Here is a 26,518-nt window from a genome sequence, read left to right as displayed (position 1 = left end):
CCAATAAAATCTCAATTATAGACCAGAAAAAAGAGAGAGAGAGAGGCTAATGCAGACACACTCAGCCTGGCTTCCAGGCCATGAGTCATGATGCTGCCGAATTTTACATGTTACAGGCAACACACGGATTTCTCCAGAGAAAGTTTCCTTTAGGAAATCAAAAAAGGAGAGTGGCAGTGAAGTGCCACAGCAGCAACTGAATGCAGCTGGACCCCAAGAAAGTCACAGACACACTGAGTCTACAAGTCCCCAAAACAACAGGACCTCTGATTCACTCCCGGCGGGGCAACAGAATGGGAAAGCCACCTGGAAGTCAGCAGGCAGCTTCGTATCAAAGTAAACACACTCCCAACCACACAACTCAGAAACCGCACTGCTTGGTATCTACCCAAATGCACTGAAAATCTACATGCACGCCAGGTGTCTGTGGCAGCTTTACTCACACGGCCACTGGGTGGGAACAGCCAAGACGGCCTTCAGCAGGTCAATGTTGAGCAACGGTGACACAGCCATTAAAGCGTTATTCAGTGATAGAAAGAAAACTGCCAAGCCGTCTGTCAAGGGAAAGACTTCAAACTGGAAAGGCTGTATGCTGCATCATTCCAAGTCTATGCAATTCTGGGAAAGAAATCCCATGGAGACGGTAAAAAGATCAACAGTTGCCAGGGGGTGGAGGGAGAAGGGAGCAGCACACACAGGGGACCTGGAGGCCGGTGAAACCACTCCGCGTGACGTTGTCCTGGTGGATTCATGATGTCATGCATGTCAGAGCCCACAGGATGCAAAACACCAAGAGAGAGGCTGAGGGTAGCTAACTACAACCTATCAGGTGTTGGCTCACAGCCGCAACCAACACCCCCCCACTAAAGCAAGACACCATGTTAACAACAGGGGGGCCTGCGGAGTGGGGAGTGAAGGGTCACACAGCAACACTCAGTATTTTCCACCCCATTTTTCTCTAAATCCAAAGATTCTCTAAAATAAAGCCATTTACAGGAAAGGAAAAAGGCCTAGGAAGAAGCTGACAGAAAGGAGGAGAGGCCTCTTGGCAGGTGCACTGGCCCAAGGGCTGACCCGGTCTTTTTTTCCCTCTATCTCCAATTAATTAAACTCCAGGCTGCCCTCCCAGGAAAATGTGCTTTTGGCTTGGAGAACTTTCAGAATACCAAACACGGCTAAGCCTCCCGTAGTAGCAGAGGAAAAATGCTAATACACCTTCTCTTCTCAAAATGTACATGAAGGAAACTACTCAAACAGGCATCAAATGATACTAAATGGAGCATAGTTGCTTGCCATTAAAAATTGAAACCAAGGGGCTGGCGCTGTGGCACGGTGGGTTAACACGCTGGCCTGATGCGCCAGCATCACATATGGGTGCCAGTTCGAGACCCGCCTGCTCCACTTCCGATCCAGCTCTCTGCTGTGGCTTGGGAAAGCAGTAGAGGGTGTCCCAAGTCCCTGGGCCCCGGCACCCACGTGCAAGACCCAGAGGAAGCTCCTGGCTCCTGGCTTTGGATCAGCACAGCTCCAGCTGTTACTGCCAATTGGGGAGTGAACCAGTGGATGGAAGACTGCTCTCTCTCTGCCTCTCCTCTCTCTCTGCCTCTCCTCTATGTAACTCTTTCAAATAAATAAATGAATCTTTAAAAAAAATATATAAATAAAAATTGAAGCCAAGGGGCCAGCATTGTGGCATAGCGGGTAAAGCCTCCGCCTGCAGTGCTGACATCCCATATAGGTGCTGGTTCATGTCCTGGCTGCTCCACTTCTGACTCTGCTTCCTGCTATGGCCTGGGAAAGCAGCGGAAGATGGTCCAGGTGCTTGGGCCCCTGCACCCACGTGGGAGACCCGGAAGAAGCTCCTGGCTTCAGATCGGCGCAGCTCCAATTGTTGTGGCCATCTGGGGAGTGAACAAGCAGAAAGAGGGTCTTTCTCTCTCTCTCTCTCTCTCTCTCTCTCTCTCTCTCTCTCTCTCTCACACACACACACACACACACACACACACACTGCCTCTGCCTCTTTGTAATTTTGCCTTTCAAACAAATACATAAATTCTTTAAAAAAAAGAAAAATGAAGCCAAGAGCCAGAGACCACATCACAGAATTCATTGAACTTGGTTTCACTGTTCTCGACGAGATGGCAAGTCGCCATTTCTTAAAGGGGATTTCATGAACAAACAAATCCAATGAAAATGACGGTGAATCAATGGCCAACATCTCTTCGCAGTCAGAAAGTAACTGGCAGGGTCAGATGTCAGGACGCTGGCCGCCTGCTGGGTGGGAACGGAACGGGGCAGGATTCTGAGGGCCTGGAAATGCTCCACTTCTTAACCTCAGCCCAGGCTGCACGAGATGTTCGCCTTAGAGAAACTGACTGGACTGTACATCACTGACTGTGTTTCTCTATCTGTGTATTGCACTTCAATTTTTCAAGAAGGAACAATATAAAACTATCCATTGTCTGTTAGGAGAAACAGCAGCAATCTTGTTCCATCTTTCTTGATTTCCTTTCTATGAGGGCTTCTAAGACATGGTAAAAGGAGAATTCAAAAATCAACTTCCAGTGCCGAGCAATGGGCGCCAGCAGGCCAAGTCTGGGAAGACAGACAGCGCTCCTGTGGACTCTATGCTGGGAAACCAAAATTTCTAAAAAACCACAATCAAACCTTCCAAGAGATCATTCTGAAGCTGCAGAAAACCCAACAAAGTGGGGACCCAGTCTTCACAAAGTGACAAAAGGCTCTCTGACCATTAATCTTTGATTTGTGAGAAGTCAGGTTACTTAATGAATAACAGGCCAATGAGGACAAATCTACTTGAGCAATCTACTCAGTACTTAAGTCATTCCCCAAAATACACCACTCAGACTGAAGAGGCTGCGGGCCCCTCTGTGACCAGTCCCTCTCGCCGACAGCAACCCGCAACCCAGGACCCAGGACCCAGGACCCAGGACCCAAGAGGCAGTGGTGCTCAGCCAGCAGTGGAGCAGCAAGAGCAGACCCTTTTATTACAAGAGAGCTCGCCCAGCTGCAAAGCTACCTTGTTTTCTTCATGCCCCCTAGCAGGCACCTGCTACCTAAAATGAAACCAGGAGTGGCCACTGGGAAAGAACCCATCGGTGAGCCTGTAGAAGGAAGAGCCACACCAACCCCAAGCCTTTCAAGGAGGAGCCACAGACAAGGACGCAGGACAGAGGAGAAGCTGGCCCCGAGGCCAGGGACCACCTCGGCTTCTGGTGTTCAGAGAGATGGAAAAAGGATAGAGATGTCTGGAACAACACAGAGCGGCCTCGGGACACGAGCTGAACTTTATTTACAAAGCAAGCCTCTGTCAACTGCTTTTTCTCCAGTCTCTTGGTCCCAGTAGACCAGGCATCTGGAATCCTGGATGGGTCAAAGAGCGCCTCAGAAGCCTGTGCACTAGGAGTTCACCGTCCCTGCGAGAGAAACGTTCCACGTCCTGCCTATCCTGACCCACCACGCTGTCTTGGGGAACCTTATGTGGCCCCGTCTAACTAAGGAGGCACAGCTCCGGGGCCTGCCGCAGAGCGGCTCCCCCCGGCCAGCGTCAGAGGGAAAAGGCCCAGCTTCAGCCTCGAACGCGTGCAAAATCAGAAGGCAGCTGCCTGTTTCTGAACTCCAAATACGAATCACAGTGTGTCTGTCTAAGGGTATCGCGAACCTGAGAACTCCAAAGATCCTTTAAGGAAAAACAAAGCAGCAAGTCGCAAGCTGGTTTAAGAAAAATATAAAGGCAGTTGAAAATTGTGAAAACTACCCTCCAGGCTATCTGTGCAATAAAAACATCTCCCTGTGCTTTTTGATTTTCCTACAAATATATGCCAACCCTGTTGAAGAAGAACAAAAAAGAACTCTAATATGTGATTAAAGAGAAAAAACACTCTTTTAATTTTTTGTACTGACAAAGCAGACCCGGGAGCCCTCTGCATGGTCTCTCCCCATGAGAAGGAAGAGAGAACCTGAACCCGCATGGCGGCCCAGCTTTCTCCCTGCTCAGTGATGCTTCTATTTGTAGAACCTGCGGGCCACCTCCCCACCAACCCCCAAAAACATGTTTTGTTCTGATGTGCTTTCCTCCCAAGACCAGTGCCAAAAAAACCACAGAAAATGTCCCTTGGCTAAAAAGCAGACGTGAAATTTTCGGCAAGCTCATTAAAGATGCACCCTGAGCAGGCCACAGGCATGCCAGCAGCCACGGCTCGGTTTCCCGGAGACACGCTGCAGTCAGAGGCAAGGGCAAAGGTTGAGAGCAGAAAGCCAGTGACTGGAGTTTTGTTTTGGTTTTGGTGGATTTTTTAGGTTTGATATTCAGCTCTAAGTAGACATGACCTATATTTTCAAACCTTAGGGGGAAAAATAAAAATGGAAGGAGGAATAATTATGTTCAAGTTCATGTACAAAACACTCATTCAACTTCCAAACTTAACAGTGAAATCGTGAGCGAGAAGGGGCAGCCGCGGGTCCCATGAAGCAGATGAGAGCTCTACAGACAACAAGGTCCCCACTTCACAGCGTCCGTTCTCTTACCCTCACTCGTTTCTTAAGGGAGAAGCTGCCCTACATTGAGTCACTTTACTGTGAAAGCCAAGACGGGTATAAGCATGCGATTCCTCCCCGGCTCCTCGAAGGGACTGTTCCAGCCCATGCCCGGGGCTCAAACCTCACGCACAGGGCGATGACAGCATGGCTTGGCTGTTTTGTGCACACAGCACCCCCCAGGTAAGCTGCTGGCCTTTTCTCTCCCTCTCGAAGTTAAACACCTCCACTGTACCTGAACCTCTTCAAAAATGGTCGCTTGCTCCTGGTTTGTCAACGTTGTCAGGTGCTTCTGCAGTTCTAGTTTGGTTTTAGAAGAATTCATTCCTATTAAGAGGAAAAAAAAAAAAAAAGGGAGACATGTTAAAAACTGTAGTTAAAAGTGAGGAGGTAGATAGAGTTGAGCTCTTCCATAACTGTTTCTTACGCTCCCAGCCACCCACCGCACGCTGTCCGGGAACACTGGGGAACCTGTCCAGGCATCGTCATCTCTCAAATGCGCTCCGACACTCTGGGCAGTGCATTCTGAGCGTTAAACCCCTGAAGTTTCCTTTAATTCCCTGAAGGCACCTGAGGAAGAGGATGCCACTGTCTCCATCTTCCAGCTAAGGAAATCGAGGCCCACAGAGCTAACATCCAAAGGCCAGCCAGGACACCCTGAGCATGAGCGGCTGTGGAGGACGCTCTCTGAGTTTCAACACGCCACCCCGTCAGAGCCTGCTCCCCGGAGCCGGGAACTGCTCATGACCATTCTCACAGCTCCAGAGCCAGGACACCTTTTCTTTCAGGAAAAGCACCTCCTGGGTGTGAAGATGGACCCACGTTTTCCTCTTGCACATTGGGTTTCCTTCACATAAAATCTTCATGGGGCTAACGACTTTTCTTTTACCACGTGCTTATTAACAAAGACCACTCAATGAACATTACAAAGGGTTCTGGGAAAAAAGCCATAAAACCAAAGGCAGTGCCGTTTAAGGAGGTCCTTCCCCACACAGCCACAGGTCAGGGCCTGTGTGTTGACTCTTCCCCACATCCAGGGATGATGGCCACGCAGGAGAAGGCTGGGAGGGAAAGGCCGTGCTGACCCAGCCGCCAGCAGAACACTGCTCTGGGATGGGGAGGCCCGGGGAAGGGGCGGGGCAAAGGCTCTGAGCTGGACAGCGGTGTTGGACAGACTGAGGGCGCTGAGCCTAAGTGGGGACTTGTCCATAGGTACTGAGAAATCATGCCCAGTGTCAGAGACGCGTTTGCTGAGAAGCCAGAGAAACCAGGTGACTGGGGGCCCATGAGCAGCCAGCCTGGTGTGGGGCCCATGTTTCTGCTCTCCCACTACGTGGAGACCCTAAGCCCTGAGAGGAGGTGGACAGGCTGCGTAGTGCGGGCAAGCCTAGGGGCGGTCACCCAGCAGTCCAGTCTGTGTCTCAGCAGGTGTCTCCAGGACACCAGCACCCTCTATGTGGCCTCTCATCTCCACCCATAGGTGGGTGGCCCACGCCTCCACAGAGGCCCCAGGCGGTGCCCGAAGGGTGAGGATGAGAAGGGAGCGAGGTGATGGGGGAGTCAAGGACAGTGAGCTGCTGCACCCTCGGCGCTGGGAAGGCTCCGTTACAGGGAGCACTGGCAGATGAGCAGCCATTACAGGGAGCACTGGCAGAGAGCAGCTTTGCTAGGGGAACGTTTGCTCTGGGAGCTAACGGAAAGCTCAGCTCAGCTGACAGCATAATTCATTCTGGTAATTCCCGGAATGCTCTGCTAAACTTTACATAAATACATAAATACCACGGTGGCTGCATCCAGTTCCAGCACAGCCTGAGTGCAGCTGTACCTCTCACAGGCTGTAGTACACATGACAGCGGCGTCTCCACCCCCATCACCAAGCACAGCCTATGTATTCTGCTACAGACAGATGGAGACACATAAATTCTGTTGCAGATAACTTGACTGCGTCAACTGAGAAAATATGGTTTTTTGTTTTTTTTTTTTTGTAGCCAGGTCACTCACTGGTGGGTCCTCTCCATAGAATGCAACAGCAAAAAGCAAGGGATGCTAAAATCACTCAGAAAGTAATTAGCAGCTCTTCTACTAACGATGCCTCTGATCAACGTCTCCTTTACGCAGTCTTCAAAAAAGTGAGTGCAACTCTGACCTCAGAATCAGTCCTTAAGGCATTCTGGTCTGGCTGAAAAGCCCATGAGAGAATTTCAGGCATGGAAAGCCAAGAGACTATGACAAAAAATGTCCTACATGAAGGACCTCTGTGGGTGAGACCCCAGTGGAAAGAAGTGGTCATCAAAGAAGGATGTACTTTTCTCCGGAGGGAGGAGAGAACTTACACTTTGCTTATGGCCTTGTCTAAATACTGACGGAGTTTGTGGATTCAAAAGGCTCCCATGGCCTTAGCATCTCATGTCAAGTGCCTTGGGTGATCACTGACATCATACATGAGTGTTAATGGTTATATTAACAACAGGAGTGCTGCCGCCCAGGTGCATTAGCAGGAAGCTGGACTGGAAGCTTGCAGTAGCCGGAACTCTCAGCAGGCATCCGGACAGGCGGTGCAGATGTCCCTGCAGTTAGCCTGCTATGCTACATCGCCCACCCTTGCCCTTGGTTGCATTTTATCAGATAAAAGGTTAATCAAATAATTCTGATACTACAGCTGCAAAATCCCTACCCTGATTAAACTTTTCAGCAGTAGCTTTCCGAAAGCTAAGCCAGGACGAAAATTCAACCAAGTGGAGCCCTGGAAGCTTTCCAGTGCCTGCAGATCATGATCTGTTTTATCTTCAAGGCCAAGGCCATGGCTGCCTTCTTAATAAGCTCTTAAGGGACAATTCTGTCATCATTCACCTTATCTTGACAACCACTGTGAGAAGGGTTAGTGAGCCTCTCAGTCGGGAGCTGTAGTTAAAGCAAAACCTTGCTGGTTCCCAGCTACATTTTGTATAAAGTCAGCAAATAGTAACACTTTGGAAAACAGTCAAAAATATTAATCATGCTTCATTTTAGAGGGCACTGTCACGCTATGAATGAACCTTCTCAGGCTTTCAGACGTCAGCTGCTATTTATTTCATTTGAAATGAGCAATCAGATACTATCTCACATCCGTTAGGGTGGCTATCTTTATCTTAAAAAAAAAAAAGCTTTATGTAAGGATGCCAAGGGGGACCCTTGTGCCTTGGCAGTGGGAACGCGAAAGGCCATAAGTGCTGTAAACAGCGCAGCAGTTCCTTTAACAGTGAAGCATAGACCAAGCATAGGATGCAGCAATTCCACACCGGGGTACACATCCAGAGGAACCGGAGGCAGGGACTGGCATAGATATTTGCACACCAACATTCAGGGCAGCATTATTCCCGGCAGCCAAAAAGTACAAGTAATCCAAACGTCCACTGACGGACAAATGGACAAGCAAAATGCAGTGTCCACATATAATGCAACGTTACTGAGCCTTAAAAAGCAATGAAGTTCTGACACATACAGCACGAACAAACCTAGAGGACATTATGCTAAGTGAAATAAACCAGAAACAAGAAGACAGATAGTGTGTAATTCCATCTATATAAAGCACCTTGAGTAATGCAATTCATAGAGACAGAAAGTAGAGCGGTGCCAGAGGCTGCAGGGAGGCAGAGAGAGGAACTGGCAGTGCGGGAAGATGAAAATGCTGCACAGAAGACAGGAGTGACAGTGACAGCTCAGCAGGAATGACAGTGGGAACACCACCACTGAGCTGTCCTTACAGAGTGGTATGTTGGGGGCTGGCGCTGTGGCATAGCGGGTGAGCCAACCACCTGCAGTGCCGGCATCTCATATGGGCACTGGTTGGAGTCCCGGTTGCTCCACTTCTGGTCCAGCTCTCTGCTGTGGCCTGGGAAAGCAGTGGAAGATAGCCCAAGTCCTTGGGCCCCTGCACCCATGTGGGAGACCTGGAAGTCCCTGAATCCTGGCTCCTGGCTTTGGATCGGCCCAGCTCCAGCCATTGCGGCCACGTGAGGATGGAAGACCTCTCTCTCTGCCTCTGCCTCTCTGTAACTCTGCCTTTCAAATAAATAATCTTTAAAAAAAAAGTAAATTTTCATATTACATTAAAAAAAGGAAATGAGGTCTAAGAGGAAAGCAGTTTTTCTTTACAGTTATAGTGTTGGGATACACGGGAAGTAATTACACTTTTATTTATTTGAGACGGTGCAGGGAGAAAGAATCTTTCACCTGCTGGTTCTCTCCCCGGATGCTCACAAAGGTAGGGGCTGGGCCAGGGCGAAGGCCAGGAGCCTTGAATGCAGTGGTGGCTTGGTAGGGACCCAAGTACTGATGTTACCACTTGCTGCCTTGTAGGGTGCACATTAGCAGGGATCTGGAATCGAGAGAGGAGCTGAGACCCAAACTCAGGCACTCGGAGATGGGGTGCAGGCGCTCAACCTTGGGTCTTAACCAATAATAAGCCAGACGCCTGTCCCCACGGGACATAATCGCCATTTTCTTTTTACAGTAACCCGGGTAGTCACAATCATGTGACACACCCAAAACTACAAACAGCAAGATTTAGAAGTAATCCTAAAAATGGGACAAAATCCTAACCCGCAGGCACAAGCCCCTCCACCACCTGCATCCCTCAGGTGAGCATCATCGCTCCCGCTCTCAGGCTTCCCCAGGTCCCTCCCGGCCCCCGGCCCCCGGCCCCCGGCCCCTGGCCCCCGGCCACCAACGCCCCCTCCCACTCAGGAGGGGCTCCTCCCCGTCCATTCTGACCCCGCAGCCCTGTGCGCTTTGACTTTGCTCAAATCCCCCCACGTCTAAAAGAAGAGAGTGGGCCGGACGCCTGGGCGCCCCCGCACAGCCCTCTCCTTGAAAGGCAGGGCTGCTGAGCTAACAGCCAGGTGCTTCCCGCCTGGGCCGAGTGCCCGGCCCCCCCGACGCTGCTGTACCCCTGCACGTCTTCACCCCTCCATCTACCTATGTGTAAGACGTGCAGAATAAACCCGTCCTTTTCCTCCCACAGGTGTGGCGAAGCTGAGTGTTACAGAGGACAGCGGGCACAGTGCCTGGCACACCCCAAGCATTCAAGCGGGAACAACTGCCAATCCTAACATGCTCTTACGACTGCCCTCAGCCAAGTGTCTAGAAATAGCAGTCAGCATCCGCAGTCATCACTTCTTTCCCGTGGGCTCCTCCGCTGCCACCTGCCTTCGCTCCCTCCCCTCCAACAACACAGTACTCACAGAGGCCACCGAGGAGGGACCCTGCGCCCCAGTCTCACTGGATTGCACCATATCAGCCCAGATGCTTGAGCCCTCTCCCAGCCCTGACGAACCACAGGCAGCTGGCTTGCTCACTGTCTCCCTAACTTCTCCACTAACCTCTGGGTACAGAGGGCAGCGGCGAGAAGGGGACCCAGGCGCTCATTTCTGCATCCCTGGAATGGGCACGCACATCTCACACACACACACACACACACACACACACACACACACCGCATTCCCTCTCTCCTCACCCTCTATGCGTTCACAGAGCTTGTGCAGACCCTGCAGGGGGCAGCCCTCACACAGCTGGGCCGGAGCCTTGGCCGTCTGCTGCACCGCCGCCACCGTGAAAGCCTGCTTCAGGGTCATCATGATTTCATCGACCTAGGCAAGAGAAGAGAAAGTGCCGTGAGCACGCGGTCCACCTGCTGCTGGCTGGGCTCAGATCTCAGTAGGTAGATGGGAAACCCCCGGCACGTTAGGGTTTTTCTGGACCCTTCTTCCCACGCCAGCAGACAGTAATAGTAAAGACTGCTAACACTGGTGGCCAAGAAACCCACCCCGGTGCTGTTCAAGCAGACGAGGCAAAAGGCCAACATACAGAGCTGATACACAGGGACCTAGCAAACTCCTCTGGCCAAAGGTCCAAAATGACATTTAGAATGTAAGCTAGGGGGTGAGGAAGGCCGAGCTCTTCAAAAACAAGGAAAACGTTCAAGGCACACCCCCAAGGGCATCTCAGCTATGCCTCAGTTACCAAATCGGCACAGGTGGATAACGACACCAGACAACAAGTGGACGAGGCTAGCCCATTGTGCTAGGGCCAGAAGATGCCATGGGGCTGAGATCCCAGGCAAGGACTGCACATCCTCTCACCAGAGCTTCGTTTGCGCACTGAAACACGTAGCAGACGAAATGCAGGCCGCCGCCGCCAGCGCCCAAGTTCTCACGGCAGATAAACCCAAAGTGGTCCACGTGCCTGATGCCCTGTGGGAGGCAGGGGAGAGGGAGGAGGAGGCTGGAGGTGTGTCGGAGAGACGCACCCCAGCATTACAGAACACAATCAGAAAAGATCTAAACACCCCTCTCGGTGCGCCTCAATATCAAGACAGCCACGGTCCTAACACGTTCCTCTGATCACCCTCACGGAAGGACTGCCACAGCCTGAAAGTTCAAAGTTTGACACTCATTTTACAACTTCCAGGACATGGAGAAAAGCGATAGAAAAATGGGAACTTTTCTTATGTATCAGAGAATAAGAACCCTCATGAAAAGATCAAGGAGAGGCCAGAGATTAAGGAACACACGCACACACACACACAAATTTTAAAAAGATTTAAAACACGTTTGTCCTCCTAAAGTAACAGGTAAATAATAAAGTAAACCAGTACAAAAAATGAGACAAAATTATATACACACAAAGCAGTGCTAAGCATGAGCTATTAAGGCCAAAGGGCTACCATAATCTCCTAAGAGCTCTCGTTAACGAACATTACCATGTAAGCTTGTTTTGAGACTTGTTTTGAGAGCATTGGCTAAGAGACAGCATCCTACAGATAAAACATTGTCCATGAAAATTAACACGTCAACGTCTTCTGAAAATACCAGAATGCAGATACACATCATGACAGCTCAAAGTTTGGGTACTCATAGAAACTTATAAACTGTACTCTTTAGGAAATAAAATTATCACATTAAAAAACAAATATTTGACAGTAATATTTCATAAGTAGAAGCAAATCAAGATTAAAATCCTGTGGCAGGCTGGCGCCACGGCTCACTAGGCTAATCCTCTGCCTTGCAGCGCCGGCACACCGGGTTCTAGTCCCGGTCGGAGCGCCGGATTCTGTCCAGGTTGCCCCTCTTCCAGGCCAGCTCTCTGCTGTGGCCAGGGAGTGCAGTGGAGGATGGCCCAAGTCCTTGGGCCCTGCACCCCATGGGAGACCAGGATAAGTACCTGGCTCCTGCCATCGGATCAGCACGGTGAGCCGGCCGCAGCGCGCTGGCTGCGGCGGCCATTGGAGGGTGAACCAATGGCAAAGGAAGACCTTTCTCTCTGTCTCTCTCTCTCTCACTGACCACTCTGCCTGTCAAAAAATAAAAAAAAATAATAATAAAAAAAAGAAAGTAGAGAAACTCTTACAAAAAAAAAAAAAATACTGTGGCTAATCTCACTTTTAGGTCTAAGGTTTCCCAGCAAATAAGCAGTGACTGACATGCCCCAGCAGCTCAGTGCCTTCCAGGAGCTAACTAAGCATGTACTAGAGGTTGCTACTTAGGGGACAATGATTTAGGAAAACAATTTCTTAGGAAATGGTTCCCTATTAGCTTTTGACAAAAAAAAATTTTATGCTTTGGAAAAAAATTTCCTTCTGAACATTTAGGTAAATCATGTTATAAATCAACAAGCTCTTGGGGCCGGCGCCCTGGCTCACTTGGTTAATCCTCCGCCTGCGGCGCCAACATCCCGTATGGGCGCCAGGTTCTAGTCCCGGTTGCTCCTCTTCCAGTCCAGCTCTCTGCTATGGCCCGGGAAGGCAGTGGAGGATGGCCCAGGTCCTTGGGCCCTGCACCCGCATGGGAGACCAGGAGGAAGCACCTGGCTCCTGGTTTCGGATTGGCGCAGCGCCGGCCGTAGCAGCCGTTTGGGGAGTGAACCAACGAAAGGAAGACTTTCTGTCTCTCTCTCTCTGTCTATAACTCTACCTGTCATATAAATAATCAATCAATCAATCAATCAATCAACAAGCTCTATGATTTTCATGAACTCTTACTAGGGAACTGAAAAACAGCAACGCCTAATTGTAAGTGCTGTCTTGTTTGTGGGAGACAATCCTGCATAAACCTGGCACAGCTGTCATGACTGACAGACTCCTCCAAAACCTCTAGGGGACTGTCAAGAAAGACATCTCTAAGTGGACACTGTGCTGTCAGTAAGAATCCTCAGAGATGAGCACTATTACATTTTAAGGGAAAAGCAAACAAAAACTGAACAAAGAAATTTTTATAAATTTTTACGAAATTGAAATGTCCTTGTGTGCATAAATAGATATAAAACATACAGATACCCCTAGACATGACAATAGAACAATACTATCAATAATTGCAAAAAAGTAAAGATTTATTTTTTCCAGTGTGTTTTTTCCTTTTATTTTAATGTATTTGAGAAGCAGAGAGAGAGAGAACTCTCTCATCTGCTGGCTTACGCCCCAAAGCCTGCAATGGGCAAGGTGGGACAAGGGCTGAAGAAAGGAGCCAGGAATTGAATCCCAGTCTCCTAAGTGGGTGGCAGGAACCCAGTGACCTGATTCGTGGCTGCTGCTTCCCAGGGTCTGTGCTAGCAGAAAGTTAAATAGGAGTCGGAGACAAATATCAAACCCAAGCACTATCACAGGGGATGAGGGTATCCTAACCAGACTCTTAACAGCTAGGCCAAACCCCTGCCTCTCCAGTTTGTTATCATTCCCAAGACCAAAACTCTTAGTATCCAAAATATATTTATAATACATTTAATACACCAAAGGAGAACAAAAATGCAAGATCGCATATCAAGAACTTAAACACATCTCGTGATACCTCTTGCACTTATGTTGTGTGACGGATGTTAAAATTAAAAGAATCTTTTAAAAATTTTAAGTGCAGGGCCAGTGCTGTGGTTCACTTGGTTAATCCTCTGCCCACGGCGCCAGCATCCCATATGGGCATCGGGTTCTAGTCCCGATTGCTCCTCTTCCAGGCCAGCTCTCTGCTGTGGCCAGGGAGTGCAGTGGAGGATGTCCCAAGTCCTTGGGCCCTGCACCCACATGGGAGACCAGGAGGAAGCACCTGGCTCCTGGCTTCGTATCGGCCCAGCGCTGGCCGTAGCAGCCATTTGGGGAGTGAACCAACAGAAGGAAGATCTTTCTCTCTGTCTCTCTGTCTATAACTCTACTTGTCAAATAATAAAAAAAATAAAAAATAAAAAATGTGAACTGCAACTGAACCAATAATTAGTCTCCACTTACCTGAGAGCAAAAGGATATCTCCTTGAAATTTTTCTCCAATGCTACTTTTTTGGTGTCAGGGCTGATGAGGTAAACTTCCGATTGGCCAATCTTAAAGGAGCAAAAAAAAGGGGAAATCAGCTTCTCATGGAAGTGGAACTCCGGCACAGGACTCTTTCCCACTTGATGAGCCGTCAGAATACAGATTTGAGGGGTGAGTTCTGCTAAGAGTGCCGTCGTGGCCATGCAGGAGGCAGCTGCAAAGCGTCTAGCTTCTGCTTTGTAATGCAGGTAGCGCCAACAGCCAGAGTGACTCACCCACCAGAGACAGCCCCAAACCCACAGCCCCCTTACAAGAAGGTGGGCTTTCTACGTGAGAGTTTCAGAAAACAGAAGTTTCTATTAAAAACTTCCAATTGGCTAATTTTTTTGCTAAGTAGTCATTTTGAATTATTGCCAAAATAATTTTTTGCATTAGGTAGTAACATGGACTACATGCTCTTACCTGATCATTATTATTATTATTGTTTTTTTTTTTTTTTTTGAGTGAGTGCATTCGCGTAAACTCACACTGCCTTACTGTCTCAGAATATCAGACGCCCACGACGGCAAAGCGCTATGCTCAACACCCATCCTGGCCACGGCAGCCGCCCTCTGCTGGCTGCATGGGGAGGTGGGAGGCTGCCTCCCTCCCCAGCCCCATCTCTTTCTACCTTCCCTCTCTGCTTTCCTTGGACAGTCACCTGGCGTCTACTAAGCACCTACTGTGTGCCAGGGTTGTGGTTCCTGGGACTATTAATGAAGGCAACGGACAAAGGAAAATCCATGCCCTCGTGAAGTTTATCCCCAGGGGGCACACAGAACATAAAATATTTTACTCAACTGTTATTATGTCAGATGGTGGCAAGTCTAGGGAGAGAAATAAAGCAAAGTGCCAAGGGAAGTTGCTATTGGCCCCCTGTCACAGGAACATCTCAGCAGAGACCTGGAAGCGATGAGGCAAGACCTGAGACAAGCAGAGGGAGCTTGGCAGCAAAGAAACAGAGGAGGGAGTCCCAGGTAAAGCCCAAGCCCCCACCCCCCACCCCGTCTAGGGCCTCTGCACCTACTGCTCTCTCAACCCAGGAGACGCTCCCTGTTTTGGCTGCACTGAGACCCCTGCTCTGAGAAAATCCTGTGCGCCAAGAAGCCTTTCCTGACTCCCACGCCCCCTCTGCACCCCCTCTGCAGCAGGCTCATCACAGCTCTAATCAGAGTCAGCTTTGCAATCCGCTGCTTGTCCCCGGTGCTGTGGGCCGAGGCCATGCCTGTCCTGTCACTGCTTTCTTTCCAGAGTGTTGCAAGGGACCTCGTACATGGCAGTCAAGTACTTGAAAATAAATGCGCTCAGCAGCTTTCTCCCTGACACCAAGATAGGTGCTTTGATTCTTAAAATAGATAGATAGATAGATAGATAGATAGATAGATTGATCGATCAATCAATCACAGATTAAAGTACCAGTCTGAACCGCCAGCGTAGCACCCTTTTAATCACGGTGGGTCAAGGCTGATACATGGGAGGCAATCATCCCTATTTATGCTCTGACCCCTCCGCACCCATGTAAACCTGCACCCAGGATCAACCTCTGGACCAGCTCCCGGCCCAGAGACAGGCGTCAAAGTGCCGCAGAGGTCATTCGGCTCTCGGTACGATGGTAGGTGGTCACTACTCCAAACCGAAGCTGGTGCCGCTGCCCGCCCAATGGCCCCCAGACCCTTCAGCTCAGACCCAGGGGCCTCCCAGGGAGGGCAAGCCGCAGCAGACGCTGAGTGTCAGGGGCGGCTCCCCTTCCACTCCGGCACTGGCACTCGCTCACTATTAGTTTATCAAGAATTTTCCTAGGGGGAAAAAAAAAAGCAAGCAATTCACTGAACCAACACAGTATTTCAGTTTGGGTATGAATTTCAAGTACAGTGTTACCCACAAACCTAAATCTTCTTCATAATAAAGGGGCAGCATTTTATAAATTAATAATCACCGCAAAGAATATTTTCCAACTGAAAGATGTTTATATATCCCTCTGGGGCCCTCTCTTACACAGGAGGGAGGTCAGTTACCCAAGGGAGAGGCTGTGGTCTCTGTTCCATCACTGATCCTTTTATCCTAAGAATGACTCAGGATACCAAACCGCAGGGAACCCCACAGACACCCAAGCGCGAGCTTTCTCTGCGTCGCCACCGCCGACTTTTACCGTGAAGAGCATAGTCCTGTTCTCCTCGATATCCGTCGGCTGCACAACATTGCGCCCGCTGAGCAGGTGGCTCTCGATGTCGCTCTCCTCGAAAGAGCTGAAGCAGCTGCTGCCGCGAAGCCCTGCGTCCTGGAACTCCTTCCTGAAGGCCAGCGAGCGCAGGCCCGGCTGCGAGAAGGACTTGCGCATGGGCCTGCGGCCGGGCTCCTCGGCGGCCGCCCCGGGCAGCGCGGCCCGGAGTCCGCCCCCGGGACCCAGGGGCTCGGGGTTCCGGGAGGCCAGGTCCACATCCGCCCTCCTGCTGCAGCTGACATGGTTGAACTTCTCGATGCACTCGTCGATCAGGGCCGGCGGCGCCTTCTTGTGGGCCACCGTCACGCGGCCGCAGAACAGCACCTCGAACTTCTTGGCGAACGTGTCGTCAAACTCGGACGGGCAGTGCAGCTCCTCCTGGCGCGCGAGCTTCCCGGCCTGGCGGATGGAGCTGATGATCTCTGGCACCTGCCGACAAAGGGAGCAGCGTTACTCGGCGCAACCCCGGCGGAGGGCGAGGTGCTGAGCACCTGCGCTGCGCTGGAGCCGCAGGTGCCCACAACACCCCGCCCGGTGAGGAGCCAGCCGGGGGACCGCACAGCTGCCTGGGCTCCAAACCCAAGGGTCCATCCTGGAGAAGCCGTTGTCTCTCCAACGTGGCTCGCCAGAGGATCAGTTTTTCTAGATTTTATAGCCATCTTCCTCCACAAACAGTGCGATAGAGAACACAGACACTGTCTTAGAAGACATTTGTTTTAGCATCAGGATTTTCTTCACTGACACCTGAGAAGTTACCACATAGCCCTACCCGTGTATGAAAGAGAATGACTACAAAGGGGACTGATGTCACACAGGGGGTTAAGCCAACCCTTGCAACACGGGCGGGCATCTCTCCCACAGGAGCACCAGTTCAAGTACTGGCTGCTCTGCTTCCAATCCAGCTCCCTGGGAAGGCAACGAAGATGGCCCAAGTACTTGGACCCCTGTCATTCATGTGGGAGACCCAGATGGGGTTCCTGGCTCCTGGATTCAGCCCCGCCCAGCCCTGGCTGGTGTGGCCATTTGTGGAGTGAACCAGCGGATGAGAGATCTCTACCCAACACCCTTCTCTTGTCACTCTGCCACTCTTTCAAATAAATAAATAAATAATAATCTTAAAAAAAAAAGACCACAAAGCTAGGAGGTTTTAGACAAAGTAAACCACCCAGGACTAGTACCATCAGAGCAGCTTTCGGCTTCTCGTGTAAAACCATGATTAGAATGGTGCACACGAGGGTCTCACTTGTCGCGGTGCGGTCCCACTGCTACACCCCCTCATCATCAAGCCCTGCCAAGAATCTCCAAAGCATCATCAAACACAGAGGGGACCGCATTACAGCGCCTATGCATCCGGGCAGTGTTCGGACGGCAGCCGCTGGTACCCTCGGCGTAATCTCCGTGGCCAGACAGCACAAGGCAGGCAGGAATCCAATCTTCAAAAGGAATGGCCTAGCTTTTGTTCTGACCTAACACCTAAACCAGTTCTTTTCCAATTTCTATGGAAGGAAAAGTCAATTTAGGGCCCAATACCCATAAGGCTCCAGTGTCTTTTTCACAACATGACAGAGAATGGAAAAATCCTATTTCCAGTTCAGTGCAAAGATCAGTGTATACAGTAAAGGGGGGTAATTTTCGTTGATTTTAAAAGTATGCTTGTATTTTGTGTTCATGCATAATTCCCAAAGAGCCTTGTAATTTCACATCACGCACGTCTTAAAGCTCTCTCTGCCATAAATATTATGACATATCCTTTCAAGGAATTTGTCATACAAAGACTCAAAGTATCTTTAAGGACATTTTATATTAAAAAAACATTTCCAGAGGAATAAGACCTAAAAAGCTGGGATTTCAGCAGATTATCAAGCGTCTATTGCAAGGAGTATTTCTGTTGTGCTGAATGTCCCTCCTAGGCTGCCACATCTTGGTGGGGGGGGAGTACACATAACATTTTCTAGGTAAAAGATATTTCTGTGTGACAAAGAGTAACACCAATTTTCTTTCCTTTTTTTTTTTTTTTATTTGACAGAGTTAGACAGTGAGAGAGACAGAGAGGAAGGCCTTCCTTCCATTGGTTCACTCCCAAAATGGCCGCTATGGCCGGAGCTACGCCGATCCGAAGCCAGGAGTCAGGTGCTTCCTCCTGGTCTCCTACACAAGTACAGGCGCCCAAGCACCTGGGCCATCCTCCACCGCCCTCCCGGGCCACAGCAGAGAGCTGGACTGGAAGAGGAGCAACTGGGACTAGAACCTGGCGCCCATATGGGATGCCGGCGCCACAGGCGGAGGATTAACCTAGTGCGCCACGGCGCTGGCCCCAGTAGCACCAATTTTCAAGCACATATAACCAGCTTGTGTAAATAAACTGAGTGTGAGATTAGTGGGAGTCACTTGAACAATCCCAATTACTAACCCCAGCAACTGTGTGCTGTTCTCCCTGAAGGCTCAGCAGGAAAGGGCACCCACACAACTGAGGGTTGTCCCTCACTTCACAGGTCAAGGAGCACATGCAGTGGTCTTCCCCGCCCCCAGACCCCCCACGCTTTAATCAGACTCTGCAACACGCTTCAGCAGCAGAGCCAAGCTGCTCTGCTTGCTCAGGTGAGTCCTGGAATCCAGGCACAGCTGCATTCCAGGGTTCCCAAGGTCAGGGCAAGGCGCGCCCTGCCCTCCAGGGGCACTAAGACGCTGTGCGTACACCACAGGGATAAAGGAGATGACAAATAGGGATCTAGAAAACACTGCAATCCTGATAAGGATATAATAATTTCAAAACAGGACAAGGCAAATGGCACCTTACCAAATATAGTGTAAATGACAAACTGCAAATAATTAAAAACCTAATGCTATTTAAATATTACATTATTCCTATATACTAAGAGGCTAAATTAAGCAACGGGCTCTACAGGTGTGCAAGTCTACAGAATGTCATTGCTAGATTCAGTTCCTTTTACCAGAACAGACCTGAGTCACTGTTTTTCCAAAAACAAGGACATAATGGGCACTAGGGATGATTTCCTCAATCCTGCCCTGGACTCACCTACACAAGCTTTTTGCATGCGGGAATTGAGTCATTTCCTTCATTTATTTCTCGGTATCTCTCAATGCTAGAGCCAGGGATTCAGAAGTGGGAGAGGAACGCAGTCCCCACCTGGGGAAGGCGCGGGGGACCCAGAGGAGGTGGGGTGAGTGCTGAGAATTGTTTGGCGTGTGCTGGGAGCCTGAGCTAACAACCAAGCACTGAAGACAGACCGGCTGAATTGAAGATTCTACAGACAACATGCGCAGGCCGGTCACGTGGACGCCTGTGCCAGGAGCTCAGACAGGGAACAGCAGAGGGGCAGGTATGGAGAGAAGGTGCATGGGTTCTGCAAGGCCAGGAGCACTTGCACGGGAAGGCATCCTGGGGGCTGCTAGACCGATAGACTGGAGTCTCAGTGGGGACATCAAAGGCTCGTATTACTTGGGAGGCAGCCACAGCCTCAGGAACAGGATAAAGGCAGAGGAAAGGAGCACACGTGGGCCCTTGAGATATCTCAGCAATTCAGGGATACAGAAACTGGGGCATCTCGGACAAAGTAGTCAAGGATGAGGGCAGACACGCCAAGAGAAGGGGCAGCTCATATTCAAGAAACGGACTGAGGACAAGCCTAGGGCTGAGAGAGGCCGGCTGGGGTGGGCCGCTCATACAGCTATGTGTAAACGAGTAAATGGCTGGGCCCGGGCGCCTGGTAAGACAGCGCTGGGATGCCTGCATCCCTCACTGGAGTGTCTGCTCCCAGGCCCTGCTCCACTTCCAGTCCAGCTTCCTGCTAACGCACACTCTGGGAGGCAGCAGGTGATGGCTCCTGCCACCCAGGTTGAGTTCTGGCTTCAGCCTGTAAAATGAACCAGCAGATGAGAGATCTCCCTCCCTTTCTCCCTCTCCCCCTCCTCCCACTCTCTTTTGTCCTTCTTTCTCTTTCAATTAAAATGAAAATACATAAAGGGGTCAGCGCAGCGGTAAAGCCGCCACTTGCAATGCTGGTGTCCCATGCAGACCCTGGTTTGAGTCCTGGCTGCTCCACTTCCAATCCAGCTCTCTGCTGTGGCCTGGAAAAGCAGTGGAAGATGGCCCAAGTCCTTGGGCCCTTGCACCCATGTGGGAGACCCAGAAGAAGCTCCTGGCTCCTGCCTTCGAATTGGTGCAGCTCCGGCCATTGCGGCCAATTGAGGAGTGAACCAGTGGATGGAAGACCTCTCTCTCTCTCTCTCTGCCTCTCCTTCTCTCTGTGTAACTCTTTCAAATAAATAAATCTTTAAATATATATATATATAAATTAAAAAAGGGACAATGCTATCACTAACATACACCCCCAGTTAAATAAGACTGAAATAATAAATAAATAAGACTGAATATGTCTTAAGGGGAAACTTGAGTCTCCCAGAACTTCAATGTCAAGTTATGATATTGACTGCAATACACAGCCCCTTTTGGGCAAATGCTCACACCCGGAGGCCCGTGGAGCTCCTACCCACTGATAGCATCTGGGCACTTCTAACCAGTCTTTTTTTAGTCGGTCACAGCAATAATGTCTGCGTCATTTCTGTTTGCAGATAAGCTGATAAAGCAAATCACGGCAAAGACAAGAATCTGAAACGCATTCTACTGGAATAAATTCAGCAAGGGCTTGGAGTTTGGTCTTAACTCCTTTCACGTTGCAAATCAAAACAAAAATGTTAGATCCTTAAGTTCAATCACCAATAACGAGTGAAGAAACAGGCCTTGTTCGGGGAGATAAAACCTTACTGAGCTCCTCTTCTGTCGACCTGAGCCTGTGCTAACGCCCAGCCTTGAAAGCGTAGCTGCAGTCCCTTCGCAAACACAAGTTCCTTCAGAATTCGCCCAGCAGCACCACGCGGTACAGCTGAGTCTCTGGGGCTTACGTGTATGCTGCTCTATAAGGAGCAAGAAATCGATACTGTAAGAGAACTAGAAACAGTCACTTTGCCCTGTAAAGTCCTGAAACATTTGGGTCAGCTTTCTTTTTAAGGATTTGGGGGTTTTAAAGGATTAAACACACTGCAAGTGCAATTTATTCATAGGGATTTAGGAGCGCTCCTGCCACGATGTGTACAATTCAAGTCACTTCAGTCCACAACTACGGTCTTGTTTTTCTGCCAGCGAGTCACAGATAAGTACCACGTGAGTCTAAAGGAGCCTGATATTCGTATTTTAAAGCCCACAGCCTTTTCTGCTGTAGAATATTAAAACATTCTAAAGGTACACACTAGTGCTTTTGCTCCTCGGACAAAGTGCCTTCTCACTGCTGGGAGTGAAAACAAGCACTTCAAACAACAAAGTAACCTCCTCAGCATAGTTATTTTCCAGGAGAAATGGGTCTGTGTCTTGTTTCTGTTGCTGGCGAGTAGGAACTTGCATTTGTTGGGAAAAGGTGTATGTGTGTGAAGGGGGATTAAAGCAAGTATTTTCCCACTCTATCTCGTATGCTTTGAATTTTGTACAAAATAATTAAGAAAAGATCCTGTTAGTGCCACGACTTAAATTACTTAAGGAGGAAAAAAAAAAGCCAAACAACTCAAAAAGCCAACCATCTGATGCTGTCCAGACCAGAAAAATCACAAACTTCTTCACTGTGTGCATTAGTTCTACCTGCCGGGCTGCTCTCAGCCACAAAGACTTGAACCTGCCTGCTACAACGTCTAAAACACAATTCTCCCTGACCTGACAGGCTCGCAGTGTAGGAGGTCAGAGACGCAACTACATACATGGTTTCCAGCACAGCGTGACAGGTGCCGGGCCACAGGCATGAGCCAAGCAGCCGACTGCACGCCACAGAGGACTGGTCCTGAGCAGACGTCAGTCTTGTCCGACCACCACGGCTTCACAAGGTGAACTAGTGCCTCGACTCCTGGTTTGTGCTTAGAACCAGCCAGAAGGTCAGGCGGGTATGTCGTGTCCTCTGCAGAGCGCTGGGGCACGCTGCCTAGCACCTGGGCACGGTCAGAACACCAAGGACTGCAGCCCCTGGCGCTCACTCCTCTCGGCCTTCTCGCTCGGTCCTTTGGTTTCATCTTTCACCACATGTAGAACAGGAGTACAGCTGTTCAGCTCCCCCGAACTGGACCAGCAATTAAATGGTCCGTGCAAACATAAAACCCAGCATCATCCTCCAAAGTAACTGTTCCAAAGGTTCACCACCACCTTCTAGTCGGTAACCAACACCTTACTAGACGCCTTTTTAAAAGTAAGGTACATCTAGGAAGTAATTTAATGGCCACTGGAGCCAACAAGCATATGAAATTATTTTGTAGATCTTTTTTAAGTTTTTTTTTTTTTTTTTTTTTTTTACTTATACACAAGTCAGAAAGAGAGAGACAGACATGGATCTCTCATCTACTGGTTCACTCCTCCAATGCCCTCAACACCAGGGCTGGGCCAGGTCAAAGGAAGCCAGGAGCCAGACCTCCATCCAGGTCCCCCACCTGGGTGACAGGAGCCCCACCCTCTGAGCCATTCCATTGCCTCCAGGGGTGCAGGATGCGAAGTGGGGAGCAGAGCTGAGACTCAAACCAAAGCAACGTGACATGGGATGGGACTGCCCCACACTCTGTATAACTCCTATGCCAAATGCCCATCCCCATTCTGTACATCCTCTCAAATCGCTTTTAGAAGTGAAAACACTGGTTGGCAGGGGTAAACACTGACCAAATTTGTGGCATCAATGATGTTCTATCTGGAAGAGAACAGATGTCCTCAGAGCCCAACCCCCTTGGTTTAAGCAGATTCTCAACTCAAATGTGGCTGTACATCAGAATCACCAGTATTGCAAAGCCCCGATGTCTGCCCCTACCTGTCTAAACTCAGGCGTACCCCATCTGGAGGTGGTCCCCCACAGTTTTCAGATGTCCCCCCACAGTTCTCATGGGCAGGCAGGCCCAGAAGCCTGGATTTATCACACACCCAAGTCACACCCGGAGGTAAGGAAGCTCTTCTGGAGAACTCGTCCTCAACAATGGCACCATCCCTCCCCAGCCACTTGGCACAGCCCCCACCCGCCACGTTCACAGCAGAGATGAACAAGCTGTGGAAAGCAAAGATACTGAACCTGTCTGCACGGAAGAAGTTTATATGCAAACGACTAAGCAAGGTGGAAGCCAAGTGCAACACGGGGGAAAGTGGCTGGAGAACCACAAAATCTCAACGTGGGGTATAGTTTAAATTAACTAAGAGAGGAATTGCTTCTCAGCCTTTTGGCTAAGATCAAGCATGTAGAATTAACTAAGAGAAGACAGAATGACTTAAGCATTTATCAAACTCTGCCCTTTGTAAAATAAAACCAGTCACTAAGGCCTCCAAGGAGACCAAAAGAAATTCCACTTTGTCCCTATAAAAAAAGACTTCATAAAATTTTAGATTATACACCAAAAAAAAAAAAAAGTTCCAAAACAGAGCCAGAGTGGAATTCCTGTTTGAATGGCATGTTTCCACATTATTCCCATTCCCTCTGGCTCTCTGCTATGGGAAATGAGAAAGGGCTGTAACCTCATACAACAGCTAGTCGTCCAAACAGCCTGGAGCAGAACACACAGGTGATTCACAATTGCCTGCACTGCCTCACTTCCAGGTCTAAAGGCACCACTCAGAGCTGATTGTTTCTCTCAAAAGGCAGTTTTCTCCCCCTTGCTCATGCCTGCTCCCGTAGGCATGGTGCCAGACCTCAGGGACACATCACCTGGCCTTGCCTTCTCCTTGGGGCTCACACTCACCCTCTGCTTACGTACAAGTGGAATCCATCTCAATGGAAACACAGCCAAGGACTTTTCTGGGGCTTAGCCAGACCTTCCAGGGCAAGACCTTCATTTCTTCCATAAAAGATAAGGTTTGATCCCCACAAAGGGACTGAAAAGCTCCCTGTGCAGGTTCAGGTACAGGTGTAGGGCTCAAGTTACCACCACCAAGAAAAGGTGATGAGGGGCAGACGCTGTGGTATAACAGGTTAAGCCTCTGCCTACAGCACTGGCACACCATATGGATGCCGGTTCAAGTCCCAGCTGCTCCTCTTCTGATCCAGCTCCCTGCTAATGCACCTGGGAAAGCAACGGATGACGGCCCAAGTGCTTGGGCCCCTGCACCCATGTGGAAGACCAAGATGACTGGGCTCCTGGCTTTAGCCTGGCCCAGCTCCAGCCATTGCACCATTTAAGGAATGAACCAGCAGATGGAAGATATTTTCTCTCTCTCTCTCTCTCTCTCTCTCTCTCTGTAACTCTACCTTTCAAACAAATAAAATAAATCTTTAAAACAAGAGAAGGGGGGAAGGGAGAGGAAGGAAGATGGGAAAGGGGAGGAGGAGGGAAGGATGGGAGAGGAGGAGGAGGAGGAGGAAGGGGAGAAGAAGGAATGGAGGGAGGAAGGGAGGGAGGGAGGAGACATCCCCAAGGAGGCTACAATTAGGACCCCAGTGACTCAAACGCAGGCTGGGGAATCTCACACGCACCCCAAACACAAACAACAGGGAGGGGAACATGGCTAAATACATTCAAGACCTAAGCCACAGTCTACTATTCACAATCAAACCATGACACTAATTCTCAGCTCCATGTGTGAGGCCGGCCAGTGGGGCTGGGAGTCCATGGGCCCCTTCAGACACAGGGAGGACATCCTTCACAAGCTGGCTCTCAGCTTGGCTGGAAAGCCTGTCTCCAGGCCAACTGGCATCTCCCCAACTAATAGCTTCTTGCGCTGCACGTGTGACCTTGCAGCTTTAAGTCTCTCTTTCGGGGTGGGGGCAATCTTTCATCCAGAGCTGGCAGGGGAAGGGGCTGAGCACCTGGGGAGACTTGGACTGGCTCCAAGAGACCCTGGCTATCTTGTGTGACCTTGCGGTTTTAAACTATGTCTTTGAGTTAGTTGCAATTTTCCACACACAGCTAGCAGATGAGGGGGCTGAGCCCCTATGGGGACGGACCATCTCCAGGAGACCCCCGCAATCTCCTTGAGCTCCAAGCTAATCAACACGTATGTGAAACTCCCTGTCCAATGGGCACCCCCAATAGGGTAACCCAATGAACAAACAGTAATGCCTTATAAGCCCAGGACACTTCCTCAACCCACTCGGGCACTCCGCCTGGTCTCCTCTCAGACTGGACACTTTCTCCGTCGCTTGCCAATCGAGTAAAAGTTTCTGCCTCTTTGCAAATTGTTTCCTGGCCTTTTATTTCTATACTAAGCTGAGGAAAAGAAGCCACGAGACACTCTGGCAATCGCCCTGCCCTCCGCGACCGGTAACAACATGTAATACCCAACGTTCACAGGTACCAGCCCCTGCCAGCGAGCATTCTGCTGCCTCACTCTGTGTATTAGACCACAATGAATGAGATGAATTTACTAGAATTGTGGTACCTACTGGGAAAAGTAAACCTCGCTCTTGCCTTCTTCCCCTCTTTATCTTCTCACTGTAAGAGGAACGTCAAGTGTAAGTTTGTACCTCCAGTCTGTCTTGCACATACTCTTTCTCCACCAGTTCAACAGCCCAAATGAACACTGCCACAGGTGTCTCTAAGTCTCTGCAAGGCCAACCACTGTAGAGCGTGACACTGCCAGCAGGTTAGTCCTAAGCAGAATGGACAGCAAGGGGACAGCGTCATGGTGCAGTGGGTTGGGCCGCCGCCTGCGATGCTGGCATCCCACATGGGTGCTGGTTCAAGTCCCGACTGCTCTACTTCCAGTCTAGCTCCCTGCCAATGCAGCCAGGAGGGCAGTGGAAGACGGCCCACGTGCTTGTGCCCCTGTACCCATGCGGGAGATCTGAAGAAAGCTCCTCACTTCAGCCTGGTCTAGCCAGATCTGTTGTGGCCATTTGTGAGGGATGAACTAGCGGATGGAAGACCTCTCTGTCTCTCTCCCTGGCTCTTCCTCTCTCTCTAACTCTGTGTTTTAAATAAATAAATAAATTTTAAAATCAGTAAATCAATAAAGAAAAAGAAAAAAATGACCAGCAAAAAGGAACACCTTGCCCCTTGACCCACCTCCCCACCCCGGAGGCCAAGGCCAGGGCCTTTACCTGGGAGGCAGGCTTCTAGGAGCTGCTGGGGCATCTTGTCTTGATGGGGAAGGACCTAGTCCCAGAACAGAGGGAGAACACCCCGATGCTTTCGGGTGATCCATCCTCCTTGTTAAGCACAGGAGCGGTGGCAAGCCCGGGCCAGCCGCTCTCCTGTGGCACAACGCCAGCTACTTGGTTAGGGTCACTCCAACCACAAACAACGGTGAGTGTGAAAGCTGGGTATGGAGCCCGGTATGTAGTGGCTCCCAGTAAACGCTGGCCATCTGAATATTTACAAGGTAAAGAAAGGCCAGCTCCGTGAGAATGACAGCACCTGGAGGCAATGAGCTCCCTGCGACGCCACCTGCCTCTCAGTCCAGAACTGA

The 26,518-nt window shown here is 50.0% G+C and overlaps 1 protein-coding gene across 4 annotated transcripts in view; it reads right to left on the bottom strand.

Annotated features, from left to right (window-relative positions):
• The window catches only part of TBC1D1 (TBC1 domain family member 1), a 219,400-nt gene that overhangs the window by 87,730 nt on the left and 105,152 nt on the right, over positions 1–26,518 (bottom strand). For all 4 annotated transcript variants that reach the window (XM_089325244.1, XM_017350653.4, XM_051830768.3 and 1 more), the window contains 5 exons: positions 16,015–16,515; positions 13,805–13,894; positions 10,677–10,787; positions 10,052–10,184; positions 4,793–4,884 (listed from right to left, as the gene is read on the bottom strand). In XM_089325244.1, coding sequence (XP_089181370.1) covers positions 4,793–4,884; positions 10,052–10,184; positions 10,677–10,787; positions 13,805–13,894; positions 16,015–16,515 — 927 coding nt within the window. The remainder of the gene's footprint in view (positions 1–4,792; positions 4,885–10,051; positions 10,185–10,676; positions 10,788–13,804; positions 13,895–16,014; positions 16,516–26,518) is intronic.

Source organism: Oryctolagus cuniculus, chromosome 2 (genome assembly GCF_051225735.1).
Source record: "Oryctolagus cuniculus isolate XC-2025 breed Fujian yellow rabbit chromosome 2, ASM5122573v1, whole genome shotgun sequence".
Taxonomy (NCBI): Eukaryota; Metazoa; Chordata; class Mammalia; order Lagomorpha; family Leporidae; genus Oryctolagus; species Oryctolagus cuniculus.
This window is presented reverse-complemented; position numbering and strand designations above follow the sequence as displayed.